General features: G+C 37.4%; 3 protein-coding genes across 12 annotated transcripts; 2 read left to right on the top strand and 1 right to left on the bottom strand.

The window, feature by feature from the left end:
- Positions 1–362: 362 nt before the first annotated feature.
- On the top strand, positions 363–3,993 carry LOC103717189 (transcription factor bHLH115-like). Its single transcript, XM_008805481.4, has 5 exons — positions 363–752; positions 982–1,044; positions 2,440–2,517; positions 2,650–2,812; positions 3,424–3,993. The coding sequence occupies exons 1-5, from the start codon at positions 649–651 to the stop codon at positions 3,706–3,708; spliced, it is 693 nt and encodes a 230-aa protein (XP_008803703.1). The 5' UTR covers positions 363–648; the 3' UTR covers positions 3,709–3,993.
- Positions 3,994–5,046: 1,053 nt separating this feature from the next.
- Positions 5,047–10,968, top strand: LOC103717197. Of its 6 annotated transcripts, none has more exons than XM_026808755.2 (7): positions 5,059–5,217; positions 6,206–6,487; positions 6,767–6,901; positions 7,940–7,996; positions 9,045–9,179; positions 10,234–10,236; positions 10,632–10,968. In XM_026808755.2, the coding sequence occupies exons 1-7, from the start codon at positions 5,086–5,088 to the stop codon at positions 10,671–10,673; spliced, it is 786 nt and encodes a 261-aa protein (XP_026664556.1). In that variant the 5' UTR covers positions 5,059–5,085; the 3' UTR covers positions 10,674–10,968. The 6 variants fall into 6 exon arrangements, with proteins under 6 accessions (XP_026664564.1, XP_026664563.1, XP_026664556.1 ...); XM_008805502.4 differs by having other exon boundaries at positions 5,068–5,217; positions 6,206–6,289; positions 6,398–6,487; positions 10,234–10,934; XM_026808763.2 differs by lacking the exon at positions 9,045–9,179 and having other exon boundaries at positions 5,047–5,217.
- Positions 10,969–11,760: 792 nt separating this feature from the next.
- Positions 11,761–18,832, bottom strand: LOC103718713. Of its 5 annotated transcripts, none has more exons than XM_017845335.3 (12): positions 18,383–18,745; positions 18,191–18,234; positions 17,999–18,079; positions 17,800–17,914; positions 16,955–17,062; positions 16,030–16,121; positions 14,841–14,915; positions 14,688–14,757; positions 13,644–13,745; positions 12,622–12,733; positions 12,488–12,550; positions 11,761–12,257 (listed from the first exon to the last, which is right to left on the bottom strand). In XM_017845335.3, exons 4-12 carry the CDS (start codon positions 17,836–17,838, stop codon positions 12,166–12,168), a joined length of 753 nt encoding a protein of 250 aa, XP_017700824.1. In that variant the 5' UTR covers positions 17,839–17,914; positions 17,999–18,079; positions 18,191–18,234; positions 18,383–18,745; the 3' UTR covers positions 11,761–12,165. The 5 variants fall into 5 exon arrangements, 4 of the variants coding, with proteins under 4 accessions (XP_017700824.1, XP_026664567.1, XP_017700822.1 ...); XM_026808766.2 differs by having other exon boundaries at positions 17,800–17,910; XR_005506704.1 differs by lacking the exon at positions 17,800–17,914 and having other exon boundaries at positions 12,384–12,550; positions 18,383–18,832.
- Positions 18,833–19,708: the final 876 nt, after the last annotated feature.

The following is a 19,708-nucleotide window of genomic DNA, read 5'->3' as shown; positions in this document are numbered from 1 at the left end:
CGGTTGTACCAATCACTTCCCGCCATATTGTGTGAAGCTCTCGGGTTTGGGCCCAAAAAACATGACGCAACAACGAAAGAAATTATACGACAGCGATGGCCACTTGACGCGTGGGTGACGCGGTCACACGAGGCGGCCACCCGATCCGTTGAAGAATTCCCACGCGAAAAAAAAAAAAGACGCCAGTGGTGTGCACGGCAAAAAATGGACCATAGATGAAGTTCATCAAAACAACGGCCAGGATCGTCGATATGGTCACCAACGGTCAATCAGACGGTCAAATTTCGTCTCTACGAAAATTTTGCTGCACGTGTATAGAATTGGCACTGGCGCCAGCGCGGTAGTATTTGGGTGCCGCGAGCTCGAAGAGCTTTCGCCCATTCACGCTCAAACATTGCAAGCCCACAGGAAAAGAAAACCTTTCCAAAACCGCTCGTCACCTCTTCTTCCCCTGTTTCTCCCTTCCTCTCTCTGTCCCCATTTCCCCGACCTGCGGAATCCTAACCTTCACCTTTGTTTGTCCTGGGTTCTTGGGATTCTGTGGCTGTTTCCTTGACGGAGGAGCAGCGGAGGACGGATCGGGCCCGGGAGTTTGCCTTCTTCTTGCCCGGATTTGGTGAAGAAGGCGGCGAGGGGTCTCGATCTGCGATGGGATCCAATGCGATCGAGGACTACTGGATCGATGGCGGAGGGTCGGACGGGGAGTTGCGCTGCGCGCTGGAGAGTTTCTGTGAAATGGCTCCGACTGCAGGGTACGAGAACGAAATCCTTTGCGAGTTCTTCACGTTATCTTTTTGGGTTGGTTCATGCATTGCTGTGTTCTGGGAATTCGAATAAGATCATGGAGATAAATACTGTTGAGCCCACTGTCCCCCGAGATTCTTGGAAAATTGGATTTTCTTGTGATATGATCTTATTTATTTTGGTAATTTATGTGTTTTTGGTATGATGATTCAACGATTTCCATGAAAATTGTGGCAGAGTGCGGATTGAAGAGGCCTACAGAGATGCCAGCGGCCTTGAGCAGGCTAGCTTGAGGAAGAGGTAGAATTTTTTATTGAAGTTAATACTATATGATGGATATATTAAGCATTTTAACTGGAAACGCTCTGCTTTTCAAGTGAATTGTTCATGCATTTTATGCTTCTTTATGTTCTGTGATGCATTTGTTGCTTGTGCATGGTGGTTTTGTGCAATTGAAGTGATATTTAAAGTAACTGGTTTGATTGATTTTTTTTTCTGGTGGTAAATGGGAATTGTTAATTGTATTTGTCAGTTTTATTGATGCAATGTTTTTACTCAAGTAATTGATAGGTAAAATTCACAATATAGAGAAGGACCATCTGTTTGGTTGGATTAAGAAGGGAAAAGATAGATGAATAAAAATGGGAAAAAAACTCATCACACTTAAGAACTTTTTGGGTAAATGGGAAAAAAACTCATCACACTTAAGAACTTTTAGGGTTTCGTTTGGCTCCTGTTATATCAGTTGTGGTTTGTTCTCTACCAAAACGTGATAATTCATTCCTCTTCATCATATGCTGTATTCGCTATTCTCTGCTTCACATAGCTTGGCTTGTTCCTTAAGAAGTAATGGATTTACTATCTACGTGAATCCATCTGTAGGATTCCTGATAAATCCACTTCTTTACAATTATCTTTGATATGGTATGAGAGAGATTTTAAAAGTGCCGAATCTTTTGGTTTTAAAGAGGAGCAAAGCAAACTTCATATTTTATACAAGGTCATGACTGTTATTTGGGAATAGAGGATATATGTTGGGCGCACATGAATGTTTGATCTTTCAACCAAGTACCACTTAGGATGAAAGATGATAGTTTAAGTCATGTTATTGAAGAGGTGACATGAGTAACAAAATTTTGCAGACACCAAAAAGAGGAAAAAATAAGAAACTTATTTAAGAGAATTTAAATTTTTGCTACATTTTTTAGGGAAAAAAAGAAAAAATATCAGCTAAAGTCCTCAGTATGTTAAGAACTAAGTGTTTTGATCCGTCAGAAAGCCTTGGTGGTATGTTTTTCATGATAAAAAGTAGTGCGTTTTGTGTTTTGCGATATTGTTTTGATGTGGAGCAAGTCAATTTTTAACTTGCATGTATTGATAATTTAATGACCAACCTCTGTAGTTTAGCTTATTTTTTTTATCTTAGTCTTAATAGAAAGCATTCTAATCACTTTTTGATGATTGCTTAAAGTAATGCATAAATTCTATATCCTTTGTATTTTTGCCTCTCAAAATTGCTCAAGCACATCATTTTTTTATTACTTCTATTTATAAACATTTTACATCATGTATTTTGATCCAAATTCTGATCCAATTTGCACCATTCTATTTGATATTAATTAAAGGCAGGTCCCATTTTCAAATTTATAGTTTTTAAGGAGGATAGAAAAAACTCATGTTCTCTCAATTTTGCAGGATGAGAGATGAATCATGTGCAGGACCCAAGTCTAAAGCATGCCGTGAGAAGATACGGCGTGATAGGCTAAATGATAGGTACTCAATCAATCACACTGAAACAAAAATGTTAAAGTGCTAGAAATTTAGTTCGTAAATAGGTTTTCTATGCATCCATTATTCAATTCTTGCCTATCATTGTTCGATTAACTTTCATTTTTCACATTTTAGGTTTTTGGAATTAAGTGCCATCCTTGATCCCGGTAGGCATCCTAAGTTTGACAAAGCCAGTATTCTAAGTGATGCAGCTCGTCTACTGGTACAATTAAGAAGCGAAGCACAGCAACTTAAGGAATCAAATGAAAAGCTTCAAGAAACAATTAAAGATCTAAAGGTCTCAACTTGCAGTTTGGTTTATTCTCCTTCTATGGACATATGCAGCTTGTGATAGTCGACTTAAATTTCATGAGAATATGTCATAATATGTTTTTCTTATGATGAAATATAGTTGTCTAGTTTGCCTTTTTTTCATGTGTGGGTAAAGGAAATGACATAAGAAAAGGGGTGGAGGTGCCATATTGGTCATCTGTTGGAATATATAATGCTTCCACCACTGAATGAGTAGTAGACTTAACATTGACTAATTTATTTCCAGAAAAATCAATGTGCTTGTAGAGGGACTTATCTCAACTCCAAGGTCACAGTCTTCTTCATTAGCAAAGCATGATATTGCCGCAGCAAGCATCCTTATTTAATTCTGTTGATATATGAATAACAAAACCTAATTCATGATGATGTTTTAGCAATAAAAGATACTTATTCAAGTATATGAACTGCAACACATAAGATAGAGGAATATGTGTTAATAGATGAAAAATCAAATTCTTTTCTGGAATATATGACCAATTCATCTTGAAATGCATAAGAAGGTCTGGTTTCTGCAGACGGATTGTACAGCTGATTGTTTTGACACGATGTTGTGCATGCATCTTTTCTGGTGTTTAGGTGGAGAAGAATGAGCTTCGAGAGGAGAAGATGAGGTTGAAGGCAGATAAGGAGAGATTAGAGCAACAAATCAAGGTCATGAGTGTGCCTCCGGCAGGATTTATGCCACATCCAATCGCATACCATCCTACTGCTGCCACCGTCGCATTTGCTCCACATGGTCAGGCCCCGCCGAGCAAATGTGCCCCCTTTACTGCATTCCCTGGCGTAGCCATGTGGAAATGGTTGCCTCCTCCAGTTGTGGATACCACACAAGACACCAAGCTTTGGCCTCCCAATGCTTAGACACTCAAACTGCAGCAACCGCATCTTTTTGCTGGCCCTTCTTTTATTAAAATTTGCTTTCATTACTGAAGTTTCTGTAGTCTGATTGGAGCGCATGTGGTCCGCTTCTGATGTGGTTATTAGGCGGCAGTGTAAAAGGGGTCCCCTGACGTTTTGACTCAATTGTGAATGTGCAAGGATTGTGCTTGTTTCAGTATTTCGACGAAACCCAATACAGCCTGCAGTCTTTCAGCTTTCTTACTCCACGTATGGAATCTTTGGTCGGAAGCAGACCTTTTATCAAAGTACCACTCAAAAGCTTAAACTCGTACAGGGTCCATCCGACAAGCATGCAGCCGTGTTTGTCTTGATGCTACCTTTTTCAAATACTGAGTTGCCGAAAGTTTTAGATTAGATGTTTTTTTGCTTTATTCAAATATCATTTACTGCACCAACAATTAGTTTATAGATTTGTGTCTCCTTGCTGGTACTAAATTTCTAGCTTGTTAACAGTGTGCACCACTGGTTTCGTCTTCAGGTCAGATTGTTGCATCTACTGTTGCTGTGCCGTGAAGCAACTTAGATAAGGTATGTTATACCCTTGCAGTCTTGTTCCTACTTGCAGATGCTGTCAATCTGGAGCAATTACATAGGTTCTTGTTGACAGTAACTGCAACCTTAAAGGTAACTGGTGTTGGATCCAAAAGACTATCTAAAAAGCCTCTCAGTTTGATTTCTGATGTGCTTGTCATAAGCGACAACTGAATGGAACAACGTAAGAAACCTGTATCATGGTCATGCATGTTCAAGGAAGAAAAATCTCACTTTATTTCGTCATGCAATGCAAAGGTGGTCACTTTAATTATGGACTTGCTATCTCTAAAATAAAAAAGGAGGTGCAAAAGGTGGACGTCAGTGTTCGTAGACTCACTATTTAACTCCAAATGTTGTCTCGAATGAACTTGCCGATTAAACTTGATAATGTATCAGTTTCCCTTATGTATTATCGGGGATGCATAGCAACCAGATGGCATCAGACTTGGGTAACCCAGACCTGACTTAAGCCATCTTATCATTTGTGTTAACCCAATCAACAAGTCTAAATTTTGTGTATAGGGTCATAGAGACAACCCAACATGTATAAATTGACCTCCTAATAATAGACGTTAGTGGAACTTCTACGCTTCGTGATACGGCTCCATCCTGGTTACGTGGAGCAAGGATTCAACAACGCGTGCACGCTAATTGCGAAGGGACAACGGACCGTCCAACGGAAATATTCGCGCCACTCGCTCTCCTCGTTTCTCTGTCTCTCTTTCCTAGCCACCCGTTCCCAAATTTCCGAAGATTTCAAAAGAAAAAAAAAGCGTGGGTGTCCCGATTAATCGCCGAGGAGAAATGAGGCCCTCGTGCTTTATCCCGACGCCAACCCCCGAGCTCGCCATCTCAGCTAGCTTTCGCCTTCCAGTTAGGGGTTTCAGGCGTCATCGGAAATCCTTCTGCCTTCGATCTTTATATGCTCTCTTAAAGGTCCCACCTTTCTCCCTCTCCTCCTTTCTTTTGCTTTATATTGTACTAAGGTTGATATATTCCTGGTTTTATTGAGCTCCTTGTTATTCTGCTTAGAATCTTGGATATTCTTCTTGAATTCGAGCTTGGATTGTTTCTTCTAAATCATCGAGCTTGGATTTCTTCTTTTAAATCACTTATTTGCCTACCTATTAATCAGTGGCAGAGATTTATTTTAGGGTATGATAAAGTTAATTTAAGATGAAGTTAATTGAAGATTTGTGTTTGGTCGACTTAAATTCATTTAGTCGAGTAACTTGAATTTTTATTTTGAATTGTTGAATTTAATGCCCCTTCAATCATCTAATTAACTTTCAACACGATTTCAACCTTATAGAAAATCATGAGTTGGTGTTAAGTATTAACCATCTGACGAATGGAAAGTCCTTAAAAATTTGTCTTGGTCTTTCTGTGAATGATTGGACTTCCCAATAAGTGGCCTTTTACTTTATTGGATGGCATAAAATAATCGAACTCATTGAACTAGCGTCGTGTTTTCTGTCAGTCCGTTATTTACCCGTTATTTTGTACCTTTCCGCAATGAAAGAACTCTGTTAAACAATGTTTCAAGAGCCTTTACGTCCATCCGAATCAATATCGAGGATCCGGCCTTTCTTTTCTGTTGATATTGTTGTTATTGTTTGATGTGGTAATTGCATTAAATTCAGTCTATTACTAATTATTGATTCGCATATTAGTCTTTATTAAACTTTTCAACTTTGATGTGTATATATGACAATCATGAGCTAACAGGAAAGTGTTTTTATTTATTTTGTTTGGACATTTATTGCTATATCTGTACTTCAAATAATCAATAGTTTTCCTTGCTTAATTAGGGAAGATTTCTTAATAGTACTGTGATAATCCTGGAGGTCATAGCGACAAGTTAATGCAGCCTTTGCTATATTCTTGTAACTTCTTTGTGGAATAATAAGTTGTTTGCTTGCAGGATATGACAAGTGTCCTGTCAAGCCACCCTAGAAAATTACCATGGCAAATCTACAAGAGTTCTTTAAAGAGCAGATCTATTAAGGTACAATGCTTGAGGTTTTTGAGTGTAGAGTTCCCTCATGGACAAACATTGTCTGCTCAGGATCAATACTTTACCAGTTACCATAAAAGAACCCCACACCCTAGACAGGTTTTTGTTAGAGCTGTCAGTGATGATGCAGAATCAAGCAGTGATGGAGATGAAAGTAAGGACGAGGAGAGTGGAGAAGAAGAAGAAGAGGTACTTCGCAGAATTATACTTGTGAAGTTATGCTTATAATTTTTGGATGCCGTTGAGTTTTGAGACATTTAGTAATTCTGTAATGCTTATTATTTCTTATTTCCTTTTCCTATTATGTTTATATTTTATTAGTTGCTGGAGGAATGTAGGAACATCTTTTGATCTTTGTTGAGTTTCTAGAGCATGTCATATTCAGATAGTAACATATTTTGCTCGTGATGTGGTTATAATGCATTTAAGCAACAGTAGTAATATGCTAAATAAGTTCTATTCATGCAGGTGAGTGGTGGGTTATCTCGTGAAGATTTGGAACGAATTGTTGGAAAAGATGATTCAACTTTTAGTGGCATAGATCTTGCAACTCTTATCAGGAAAAAGTACGGTAGATCATATGATGTCCAACTAATAAAAAAGGTCTTATTTGTGGCTTCTTCTATAAATTATAGAGTTGATTGTGGAGATTACATATCTGACAAAGTTATAGTTGCTTACTATTGATAATGCATGATTTAGTCTGCCAACATTGTCACCTGCTGGAAAGCATGACCATGATTCTATATAACTCTCTACTTGATTACATCGTCTTGAAAGATCATAAGATATCACAGCACTTTTTTTAGTTTGTTAATTGAGTGGTTAACCATGTGCATCATCGGATAATATTGGGCACTGAGATGGTGTACCACACCAGTTGAACCTGGTTTACCAATCTCTGTATCCTGTAACATTTCTAATTGGAGGCACTTTGTAAATTCTATATGGGTGTACATCCGTGCACATGCAATGCTTTTTTTCTTTTTATATAGCCAAACTATATCCTGACAACTTATAGCATAAAGGTGTTCCTTAGGTTCCCGGTTTTTCTTGAGTGCATTTTGTAAGCTTTGTCCTTCCCATGATTTTCACTTTACTGACAATATAATGATATCATGCATACTGAGACTATTCTAAAGCATGAGTTAGTCTTTATTATGTTGTTTTCAAATTCTATAGAAATATCAACTTCTATTGCATGTTTAGCTCATCATGTCTACCAGGGCAATCAGATCAGTCACCAAAATACCAGTTATCAAATTCAGTTTGGTAACAAGAACCACCACTTTTTGGAAATTTTCCTCCAGGCCTCTTACATTCACTTCCATTTCTTCCCTCATCCAGCTCGTTCTCAGCTATTTGTCCTTTGGGAAAAAAAAGCCGGCTTATAAGTGGATTCAAACCACTGACATTCTTTGAGAAATGTGGTGGGAAATGCCACCACCCTGGTTTAATCCTGGGACCTCTCTGTTGTGGAGATGGGTACCAAAAATTTTGCTCCAACCCCTGTTGGCACGGGACATTATATTTCTAAGTTCATATTAATGTAAATAAATCTAGTCATTCAAACAATTTGATTTGATTAGTAACTTTCTTCTTTCCTCAGATGACATTGTCAAATTTACTTATGTGATACAGGAATTCATGGGAAGAAACTTGTTGGCAATGAATGTCATGTGGAAGTACATGGAGCAGGTTATTGTATTGTTGTAGACCATACTATTTATTTATTTGAGCATCATTTGGTTACAATGTGTAATGGCCTGCACAAGCAAATAAAAACATCGGAAAATAATCGGCCATTTAGATGCTGACTGTCCAATTTTTATGGCATGTGCTGCCTAATGGATTATTCTTTATAAATATTATATCTAACTATTCCTCTAGTGTAGATTGCTTAAATAATGGTGTTCAAATCATGCTTGTGTTGTCCTACATGCGTGCTATGACATCTTGTTTTTGCTTGCGATACCAGTTTTCTGTTGCATCGCCATGCAACCATGTGCTTATTTTGCTGTTGCAGTTAACATTCTCTGAGCTTTATAGCAGAATCTAAAGAAATTCAAATGAAATATAACCTGTTTCCATTATATATTAGAGGCTGATGAAAGATTACAACTTATGCAATCAATGTAAACGTGCATTTTGAAAAATGACAGGATATATCTCAGGAGACACCCAGAGAATGTGTGTGCCTTAATATTCTCTCTCACTCTCTCTGTGATTGTTGCGATGTGATCAGAATTTTGGTTTCAGAGGATTTCTGGTGGCAGAACATATTGAACATATTGGATATTGAACTGTCATCTATAGTTTTAAAAATGATTTTAAGTTGCAACACATGCGCCACTTCCAAATGACCGGGACAATGCTTGTTGGTTATGCTACACCATGTGGACACACACATGTAACTTGTAAGCCAGGAAGCACATATGACGAGGACCACCTAGGTTGAGATGTTGATGGTCACTTCTGGTTTCCAAAATGGCACCTATATTTGGCATAAGTTGATTTTTGATTTATTGTTAATGCCATTTGAATGATTTATTAGTCCTTCATATTCAAGAACTTATCTATGTAGCAAAAGGATAATTGTTTCATAAACTCGCTACTGACTTTTAAATTTATAATGCTATAGATCTATGGCAATGGCTTCTCTCTCTCTCTCTCTCTCTCTCTCTCTCTGCGCGCGCACGTGTGTGCGTGTGTGCGTTCTCATATTGTTTCTTAATTTCTGTTCTAGAGATCCTTTCCCTTGACTGAAGAAGAGTATCTGCTGAGGCTTGATGATGTAGCAAACACACTGAAATGCTGGGGAGCTGTCGCACACATTCGAAATAGTCTTGCAAAATTGAAGGAACGGCCCCGAATAGGAAAAGTATATCCTTAAGCTGCCTAAGATAATTACTTTCTCGCCCAGTTTCTGCCTGCATTGCATCATTAAGTACATGGAAGAAACTTTTCTACTTAAGAAGTATTAATTTCAAACCTGGCATGTTGGAGTTCAGAGTCCTTATAATTCCTCAAATTTATGATCACCTGTAGCAATTTAAAATCTATTGATTTCTCTAGAAGGTTGTAATTTTATTGAAGATTTGCTGTGATTGCTCGTATTTGAAGAAAGTTGATTGATTGCTTTTTGAGAAGAGAAAGTTTATTGATTTTTGATTTTCTATATGCATTATTTTGAGGACATTTTTTAACAAATTCATAACAAGTTTTAGTTTTCCCATCTTTCAAACTTAAGCTGTGAATATGTACAAAATCACCATGACTCAGTCTGATGCCATAACGATCAAACCTTGTTTGATTAGCATGCCCTGTGAACTGAATGGAGATCATTTTTAATCTTGTATTTGTCTTCCATGGCAGCACATATATAATGTCCTGCTATGAGGATATGTTTTGCTGTAGGCCCTGACAAATGTCCAGTGCCGCCAAAATATGTGGCTTTAGTTTTCCCTTTGCCCGGACTATGTTAATGCTGGTCCCCAGCCCAGATGAAAAGGGTGGAGGGTGGTATTAGGTTGAAAACTAGTTGTAGAATGCATATCTAACCATAAAATGTTTCCAGATTCAATATTTGAGAATGTTATGATGTCCCTCTCAAAGGTAGCCCTAAATAGAAATGCTTGGTGAATGAGGATCCATGAAGGCTGATCCAAGTTCATTGGGAGAGGGCTGGATGGTTACATTTCATCCATAAGAATCAATAGCCTTTGTACAATTTATAGTTAAACTGTAGCATACCTTGATGTTTATATAATTTTCTTAGTTTGTGCAATGTTTCCTTGCATCACATCTGTCAATTGTTGAACAAACAAGAATTAAATTCCTGTATCTGTGGTCCTTTGTTTGAGACATAGTCAAAGTTATCGATTTAATTTTAGCCTCCGTTCCTCATAAAGCTTTTCACTTGTTGATCCCCACAGGCGGTAAGCATTTTTATAGATATGGACGAATCTGGTGGTCGTTCCAGTGAGTGGATTTACAAGTAATACGAAAATCAAGTATGAATTTTCTGTGCTTTTATAAGAAAGGCACTTGGTTTTCAGTTTGTTGGGCTTATTAATGGAGGGCATATATTGACAAGGCTATCTCAATCAGAGGCCCATGGTTCCCTGGAATTCTTGCATGTCCACTGAAAGTGTCTGAATCGAAGACAGGATGTTATATCCTCAGTAAAGAAGCTACAAGTTTTTAAGCGTCTTTATGGATTTTTTTTTACCTGTCATAGATATAGAATATTTCAACTGTTCATAAATGTAAAAGTTAATTGTCATTTGATTCGATCTTTGGATGCCTTTTCAACCCTACTATGTTATAACAGGGAATGTTTCTACAACATAATCACATGTCACTTCTTAATTGATGGTGAAATAACAAACCGGCGGGAAGCTGATACAAACACAGCAGGTTATTCAAACAATGAAGAAAATCTTGAAATGATGCCATCAAACTGTGCACAATCAACTGCAGTGGTATACTAATGGTAGCCAAGTATGCTGAGGAAATGACAAGGTCTCATATTAATGTCTGTAGGAGCAACAAGGAATTGTGACCAATGATTTTTTTTGAGAAAAAATTGTGAGCAATGACTGTTTACAAGTCTTAAAGATCGTTGTTAATTTTACTCCCAAGTTCTATTTGAGTTTGTGTTTTGGTCTCTTCTTAGTCTGCATGATATTATCATCAGTTTAATATATTGAGAAGGCGTGCTTGGTAGCATTGTTTGCAAGTAATAAACGACAATTCTTCTTTAAATGTGTAATTTTTTGTTGCCTTCAATTCTATCGATCGTGTGGTTGCTGGGTAAGGAACATTTTTTCCAAGGGAAGCTAATGTTAGATAACAAGTTTCCTCCTTATTTTTTAGGCACTTTTGTGCAACCAATTGAATCATGGGACTGAGAAAGCTCTGAAAAAAAAAAAATTGCTTTTGAGATATATTATACTATGAACTGCGAACCATTATGGGAGAGATCTAAAGGGTGCCGATCATTTTCTGAAATTTTACGTAGGTTTGCAAGGTCAAAAGAGGTGAATTTTGGATTCTGCTGCAGAAGTATCACTAATATCCTCATTCCAATATTAAAATAGTGATGGTGGAGGTTACAGAAGAAATATATAAAGCAACAATGTGCATCTTCAACTAAATCTTATATTATTATTGTTTACATCTAATCACTTCAACAAGAATGTACAAAGTGGACGGGGCCCTTTTCAATATGCGTCCTTATCTTCAGCAATGTGAACGTGGTCGTCCACAGTAAACTTTGCACAAAAGACCCTGTTCTTCGTGCTACCCTTCTGTGAGAATATTGTTTGACCTACTCACCTACCCCAGGCAACTCTTGAAATCAATTAGACTGGTTAGTTCCTCACGAATGAAATATCATAATGGTGAATTGTTACTGAACACATTCAACCCGACCATATTGGGCAGTGTGGTGCACTCAGTTAAGGTAGACAAATTATCAGTCCTTGAAACAAATCAGTTTGCGACATGCTTGCGCACATAATTTTGTGGATACATATTTAGCAATACAGATTTACTGGCACCATATGGTACATCATTTGAAAGTTCTGTTTCTTGTTTAGCTGGATTGCCTTTCAGTTCAGAGCATCGAAAATTTCAAAATTCGCACGGCAAGAAAAACCAAACTTCTGAGAGATTCATATGACATACATGTTTCGTGTGTAGTTCATGCATGCAACATGTATTTGAAGACTTATTCTGGTAAAGGCCTTTATTCTGACAGCTTCGACCGCCTTTGCAACTTTGCATGCCATCTTCCCATATCTGCCTTCCATATAGATCAGATCACATTACCCTTGCGAACCCCATAAAAGCAGCCTTTCCTGTTAGGCATATTCTGGCTCTTTACTGGTCAAGAAAGCTTCCAAAACTGAATTCTTCTCTTGGTTGTCACGAAACTTTATCCTCCGCCCATGACCTGGAAGAAGCTCATTTTAGCTAATAAAAATATAATGAGTGTAGAAGTTAAAAAGATAAGCAGCAAAGGAGAGAATGGAGCAAGTTTATAGAAATCAAGCAAAAGGTTGTTGCGGTCCTCAATTACCACATTTCTTGTCCAAGAACATGTTAGAATTTGACGAAATCTAGAAAGACCTCATTGCCTTCGAGGACCCTAACTGAACTTCTTAACAAGAGGAGAATACCCACCAGGTAGAATCCACTGAAAGTCCAGCTCCAATAACTTCCTGATGCTCTTGAGTTGCAAGCTAACTGCAAATTCACATTTCAATCTTTGATTAACAAGAGAGAGATGACAAAATAATGAAGTCCAGTAGAGGTACCGGATTGCCTGTTATATATCTCATGAAAAGTCAGTTCAGTGTCTCGAGATTTGGCAAGATGATCTCCAGTGAACAGAACCTTTAGTGGCTTGTAGTACAAGCAGACTGAACCGTGCCAATAAGGTTGGGAAAGCAGCATTCTTAAGGAGCCATGACAACAATCCTTCTAAAAGTAATAAGATCACCATAGCTTAAAATGTTACCCTACAAGGCTAAATTGTTAGACTTAAACCTAACACTATATTTCAAGGATGTCACACAAACAATTTCTAAATGGGATCCAAATGTTTGGACATTAATACATTGATTTAGGAAAGACTCAAGTATGTATATATTTGCTCATGATATCTTTTAGTATAGATAATCACAGCCACATTCCGCATGAATATCTAATCAATTTGGAACAGCTCTGTGACTCCTAACAAATTTGTACTACAACAAGCTGGATTGCCAAAATATAGGCATGCATGCACACAAACAAGTTAGATAGAAATATCATGAAATTTAATAGCACATCCATGCATAAGTATCTGCATGCTCATATGTTGCCAACTCCAGGTAGCATATCCTAACCATTGTTTTCTGTAAAATAAATCATTGAGTCCCTAAATAGTATTAATATGAAAAACCATATCTGCAATAAACACTTCTGTCTGTTTATATGGGTTGGCATGCGCATCCTTGACCATGCATTAGTATTTATAATCTAACAGAATTTCCAAAATGAGTATTTCTCTAAAGGGTTCATAATGTTTAGTCCAGATCCCCCAAAATGGAAAAAATATATTTTCCTACTTTCTGGTAAGTCAAACCCAGATTTTGGGGTCCACAGATGCCCCATTTATTTGGTGCTTCTTTGTAGATTTATTGCTTCCTTGACGCATTAACTGTATACTTTCCAATTTAAAGAAAAAAGAATATTCAATTTGCAATAAAAGTCTGATTTTCTCAACTAATCAATCCTTTTTTCCTTTGCAACATCCATATTCTGTCTGCGTCTGAAAATCAAAATATTTTCTTACTTCAGTATGGCCTGGAGTGTGGATGAGGTCGAAATCAGTACCAATGCTCCATGGACCATCTCCATAAAGTTGCATCTCCACATCTGCAGTATGGCCCTCCACCTGGTGAAATTGCAGGATATTGGCAGGTCAGAAAACTAAATCATGTACATGGAGGCTTCACATTCAACAAATCATGTATGGCTTGAATTCCAACCTGAATTATTCTAATGTCTACTATGTAATTCAATGGAACGAGTTTCAAAATTTCTGAGTTCTGGACATGCCCCGTTCGTCAGAGGAGGCAACTGAAGCTCTTTAAACAAAAGTGGCCTCAATTACCTTTTCATAGGTAAACTTCCTTCTAATGGCACTCATGACAACCATTCTGAATGATCCTAGATGGTATTGCATTTTTTTTTATCCATTTTGTATGTAGTAGAAGCATCTGTTGATAATACAGAGAGAAGATAAAGATGGCTTTGCGAAAGCATGTGTCGTTAATACCTTTCATGTATGAGTTGACATTTTAGAACTGTAACCTTTTCTTCCAAGGAAGCTTAATCTTCCAAAACTACGTGGTACCTATGATGACAACACTTCATCCCTGACCTTGCATGATTTCTAACTTCCTAGCCACTTATCCTTTAAAAACCCACTAAATTTCCCCGATTTGCAGTATATACAGCAAGCAAATATTTACTACAATTGAAGGTTAATGACTCTATCCCTAATTGACTTGACAGGGTGGTCTTCAAAATTCTGAAAATGTTTTTCACAATATCCCATGCATAAAGCATTTATTTTCACTGTATTTTTCTTTTGTTTATGCTTTTTCAGGCTTTTTCTGGTTTTCATTCTTCCTCCAGGAGGTTGTCCATTATTTTTCTTTACTAATAAATTTTAATCAATTCTAACCAGCCTCCTGTATCACCAAAAACAAGTCGCGCGTCCTTTATTCTAGATAGTAGCTAAAACACAAATCACAGTTTGATGCAATCATACCCAAGAATTTAGCAAATATTGAATATGTAAAAGATGAAGATGATAAAGCATGAGTCTTACATCTCCTGAATGGAGAATTCTTTCACACCTCAGTCGCTTGGCCCACTTTTCATGATCTCCTACATCATCCCTGTTCAAGAAAATTGGCTGGTAAACTTCCCCCTTCCCAAAGAGTAAAACTCAGTTAATAATGTTAGGCTTCCATTATCATACTTATGAGTCAAAAACATGTAGCGTGCTCCTCCAAGTTTCTCAATGTTACGTACCAATATCTCCATAAATCTTGGGCTGCAAAACATGATGCCCTATAATCAGCTTATTAGTACGAGAAAACGGCATGCTTTATGATTTTGATTTCTTAAATCACTTTCAGAAGTTCTTTTTTTGAAAATATTTAGCATGATAACAGTGAGGCATCCCTTGGAGTGACACATTTTCAAAAGTTCAAAAATGAAAAAAGAAGCCGTAAGACAATTAACCTAGATTATACACTACCACAGAACTGCAAATAAGTGGCGTCTAACAATATAAGTAGTTGTTCTCAATTGACATCTGATTGTCAGTTTTATGAAGAATGGACCGATAGATGCATCCGAGCGAAGCTGTTCCAGAAAGACTTGGTTTTGTTAGGTTGCACATTGCACAAGTTAGCTTTATCATATAATCCTGTGTAATTAATTTACTAGCCTTGGCAAAAATAACAGGTCAAGGGTATTATAATAGTCGCGATGTCTTTTTTTATTGTCTTAATCATACAGGTATACAAATTGCATTTAAATGGCAAGCAAATTGCATGGTAGTATTTTAAACTTAAATTTTCAAATCAAATGAAATTTCAAAAGCATAATATATTTTTTCCCTTTTCCTTCAAGAGAGTGCTTCAAGTTTATCAAAAGAGGAGCTCTAATTAAATTGTCATTCTTGTTATATCTTCTTGCTTTTATCAAGTGTCTTGAACTTCTCATTTATATGCCAACCCGTGCCGCCAAGCAACCAGTCCGGGGCTTAGTACCGGTATAACAGATGTTGGCTTCAAATATTAAGCAAATGCAAATTTTGGCTTCTACAATAGCCATAAAAAAGTTGACCTAAATTATTGCTTGTCACACATACATGCATGCATGCATAGATACATACTTGCATACATACATACATGCATGCATGAATGAATATAGACATACACACATGCATGCATGCATGCATATAGACATGCACACATACATGCATGCATGCATATAGACATGCATACAGACATTCATGCATGCATACATACATATAACTCAATTTTTGCTTTTGTGATGTAATGCTCAATTTCTGCTGTGCATTAAGAGATCCTATACAACTCTAACTACCATTACATGGCTTCCTACATCCTGGATTACCTAATGATGTTGGAATTTACCTATCAACAATTATGTTCCCATCAGGGTGAGTGACGAGATAGGAAGTTGCTCCATAAGATGACTCAGAATGATAACCGCAATGATAAACACCCTGGAAACAGAATCTATATATGAGTAAGTTCTGAAGTATGAAGTTGCTGCCTAAACATGATACACCATAATCGAAAGGAAAATATCAGAATCAATATGGAGACAACATCCGAGTGTCTTTTAACCTGCTTCCCTATAGGTCATTACATAATTGTCATTCCAATTTATAAGCGGTTAAAGTGTGTGCTGATTAGTAAGAGTTGCAATAAGGTACAAGCTGCCTTTTCCAAATGCATATATCTTGACAGTGTGGAATGGAAACTACAGTTTAATAACTGGAATCAGATATATTTGATGTTGTGATTGTTGAAATGATGAATGAATTTTTTCAAGCCACACTCACTCCAACTTTACATCCAAAGAAGAAAATGCTCCAATTGCCATTTCTGTATAATGTGGCTTAGATAAGTAAGCGTTAAGCTAGTGTTGGAGCAAAGACCAATTTGAAAACCACATAAAGCATCAAATGCATAAACATATATGAGATGCGTCTTCTAGTTTTCATTCTAATCTAGCAGGAAAACACATAATTAGCTATTTGCATGATAAGTCAGCAGAAAGAAGTCTCCACTGCATCCAGGCCAGATCTTGAGTTGTTGATCAATGTGCAATCTTGAGAACAGCCTTGGTCTACAGTGGACCTATCTGAATTTGGGTGTAATAGCAAACCTGCAAGTACAGATTAGGCAACCTGCAATCCTAGTTGCTTGGAAACAGGACTTAGAAATTAAGGGCAAACTAAGCACACCCTATAGATTCATAATTCAAACAACGGCATAGTTTGAAATCAATTAGTTGATGAAAAAGAAAAAGAATGAATTAGAAGCAATATACTGGAAGTGTCTGCTCATCTACTGGAAGAGGAAACATTTTCTGCACTTCTAGAATCTTCTTTGTAGGTTTCTCAGTATGTATGGAGCTCGTTGGACAGGAAAGCAGTGCCTGCAACAGAATAGAAGGATTAGAGAAAACAACATTACTACTTACATGAGTGTATCATCCTTTGTTGATATACCTTGCTATATTTTATGCAATGATACAACTGAACATCCCCGAGTGTCCAGTGTGATCTCTACTATATGAATCTTGATCTTCTAGCAAGAGCTTAAATCGCTCTGCTTGGATGACAACACAATTATCATGAGCTTGATTCATATAACCTTAGCAGAGGAAGTTTAATTTTAAAATTAATTATTAAGTAAGATATAATAGAACTAAAACCAAACAAATCTTTGAGGGACCAGAAAAAAGAAGATATAGTTTCTAAAACTTTTACTGCTAACCTTAGACCAACATATGGTGGAAAAAGCGTAAGGTCTATATGCCACAGATTTTGATATTCCGCACAATACTGATATGTCATACGACAAAAAGCAGTCTTATTCTTAACCTTTGTTCAGTGATGCAAAAAGCAGGAGAAAACACATAATGAGGGTGTAATTGTAATTTGGATTCACATTCCAGATCCTTTCAAATGTGAAGCATGCAAAACAGCTTTAACCTTATAAAACAAACATGTGGCCAATCAATAAATATCTCCTTAATCTCGAATTAATAAAATTGCCATTTTATGGTTTGGCCTAAAAAGATGGAGCAACATTGAAGGAAATGATCTCACGTCATGCGTTGATGCAGCAAATGACCATTTTCCTTTTCATAATGATGAGCTTAGCACTAACCATAACTTGGCATGTCGTTGATATAACATCACTTTGCATCAAAACTTTAATTCTTTCTTTCCAATTAGTTCAGAACCTGAAGCCGGCCCTCTACGATTCATTGCCAAATTCCTGGCTATGCAAAGGAAACTTACCTCATTCTTTTCCATAATTTAAGCGTTTAAATCGTTAAATAGTGCATTTAGTAACATTTGATCACCTGCAGAGCCTTGATCCTTTCCTCCTCGCAGCTCGGCTGCTTAATCACTGCAGATTGTTCATCGATCCGAGTAAAGATTTCCTTCAAAAAAATTCGGACAGATTACAAAAACAAGTGATTTCAGCCTTCCAAACACCCTCACATTTTTCAAACGCAAACATCGCGACTAACTCAGCAGGTGAAACCACTTACCGGAGCCATCCAACGGCAGGCATCGCAATCAATACACCGGTGATCTGCAGATAGATGAATAAGAATCAAAAATAAAAGAAAACTACGTTTTAGAAAAAATCAATCAAACTCCAATCACAATCATCGCAAGAACATCAAACGTTCCTGATTGTGAGATTTTTAAAAAAGAGAACTAGAGCTTTTGGTTCTTACCAACGAAGAACTCTCCCTCCGCGTTCTGGGGACGCCGCCGACGAGTCCGGGGCGCGGCAGCGGTAGCGCTCAGCCGCTCACCACAAGGTTCCGGCTGGCATTTCGGCTGTTTCGGGCGGAATGGAATGGATTCGGAGTCCGAAATTTCGGGCAGAGGAGAGTATCTCTCAAAGCCATTTCATTCCCAAGTTTTTGCGATCTTTGTTTGTACGGTACCTCAAGCGAAGGGAAAAAGAGGGAGCTCGAAGAGATGCGAAACGTTGTAGGTGAGAGAAGTATTCTTTTCTCTCTTTTTTTTTTGGTTAAGAGGAAGAGGCTGAGGCTGAGGCTGTCAATGACCAACTTCCTCCAATGTTTAGAATTTTTTTGGTTAGTGGACGAAAGGGCATACGTTGGCAATCTTATCCACATGCCGGAACGATCTCGAATGCGATTCTATTAACTTGAGCTCCAAGACGGAGCCCCAACCCAAAAATATCCTAAGCCGGTGCTGGGCCCAAACTTGTGATCGCACATGCTTAGGCCCGGCCCAATATTATTAATAATAAATAGATGTTCTGTTTGCCACCTTTGGGTGGACCTGATCACGGTCCGGTTCTAACCGGAAAACCGAACTGGAAAGAACCGAACCGGAAAGAACCGAACCGGAATCGAAACCGTGTCTCACGATTCTTAACCGAACCGAAACTTTGAGGAATATGGTTCAGTTAAGGTTCCAGGTTTGATGGAACTGAACCGGAACCAGAAAAAAAACGACTATTTTACCCCTCCTAACAACTAAAAAACGGCTAGTTTGAAGGCATTTTGGAAGCCCAAGCATGCGTTGACGATTGGAGAAAGATAATGTAGATTACAAAATAATACATTTGAGGACGGTGAAGACTTATTTGACATTGGAACAAGCGGATCGCTACAGCCGGCGGCAATGATAGTGATTGATCATTGAGGTAAGGAGGTTAATTGCTCAACCATGAAGGTAAGTGAACTACGAGGGCTTTGATTCTTCTAAACCTCAAGAGGATACGTAGGTAGCTTAATTTTAATTAAGTTCAAACCTAATTTTTTCTTTTTTTTTATTTATAACAAAATAAATTAGTTCCAAATTTATTTAATGTAACTTATTATTTTTTTTATAATGCTATCTAGTTGTATTATTAAATTTTACTTTGATAGTAAATAATAAATGAAGTACAAATTATCATTTTGTATTAATTACACAATCTATTTGTATTTAAATTTTTTCCAAATTAATTACACAATCTATTTTTTTTAAAAAAATTATAATTTATGTTGAAAAATTGGAACCGGAACTGTCTAGAACCGGAA

Source organism: Phoenix dactylifera, chromosome 17 (assembly GCF_009389715.1).
Source record: "Phoenix dactylifera cultivar Barhee BC4 chromosome 17, palm_55x_up_171113_PBpolish2nd_filt_p, whole genome shotgun sequence".
NCBI lineage: Eukaryota > Viridiplantae > Streptophyta > Magnoliopsida > Arecales > Arecaceae > Phoenix > Phoenix dactylifera.
The sequence above is the reverse complement of the archived record's forward strand: the minus strand, read 5'-3'. Positions and strand labels throughout refer to the sequence as shown.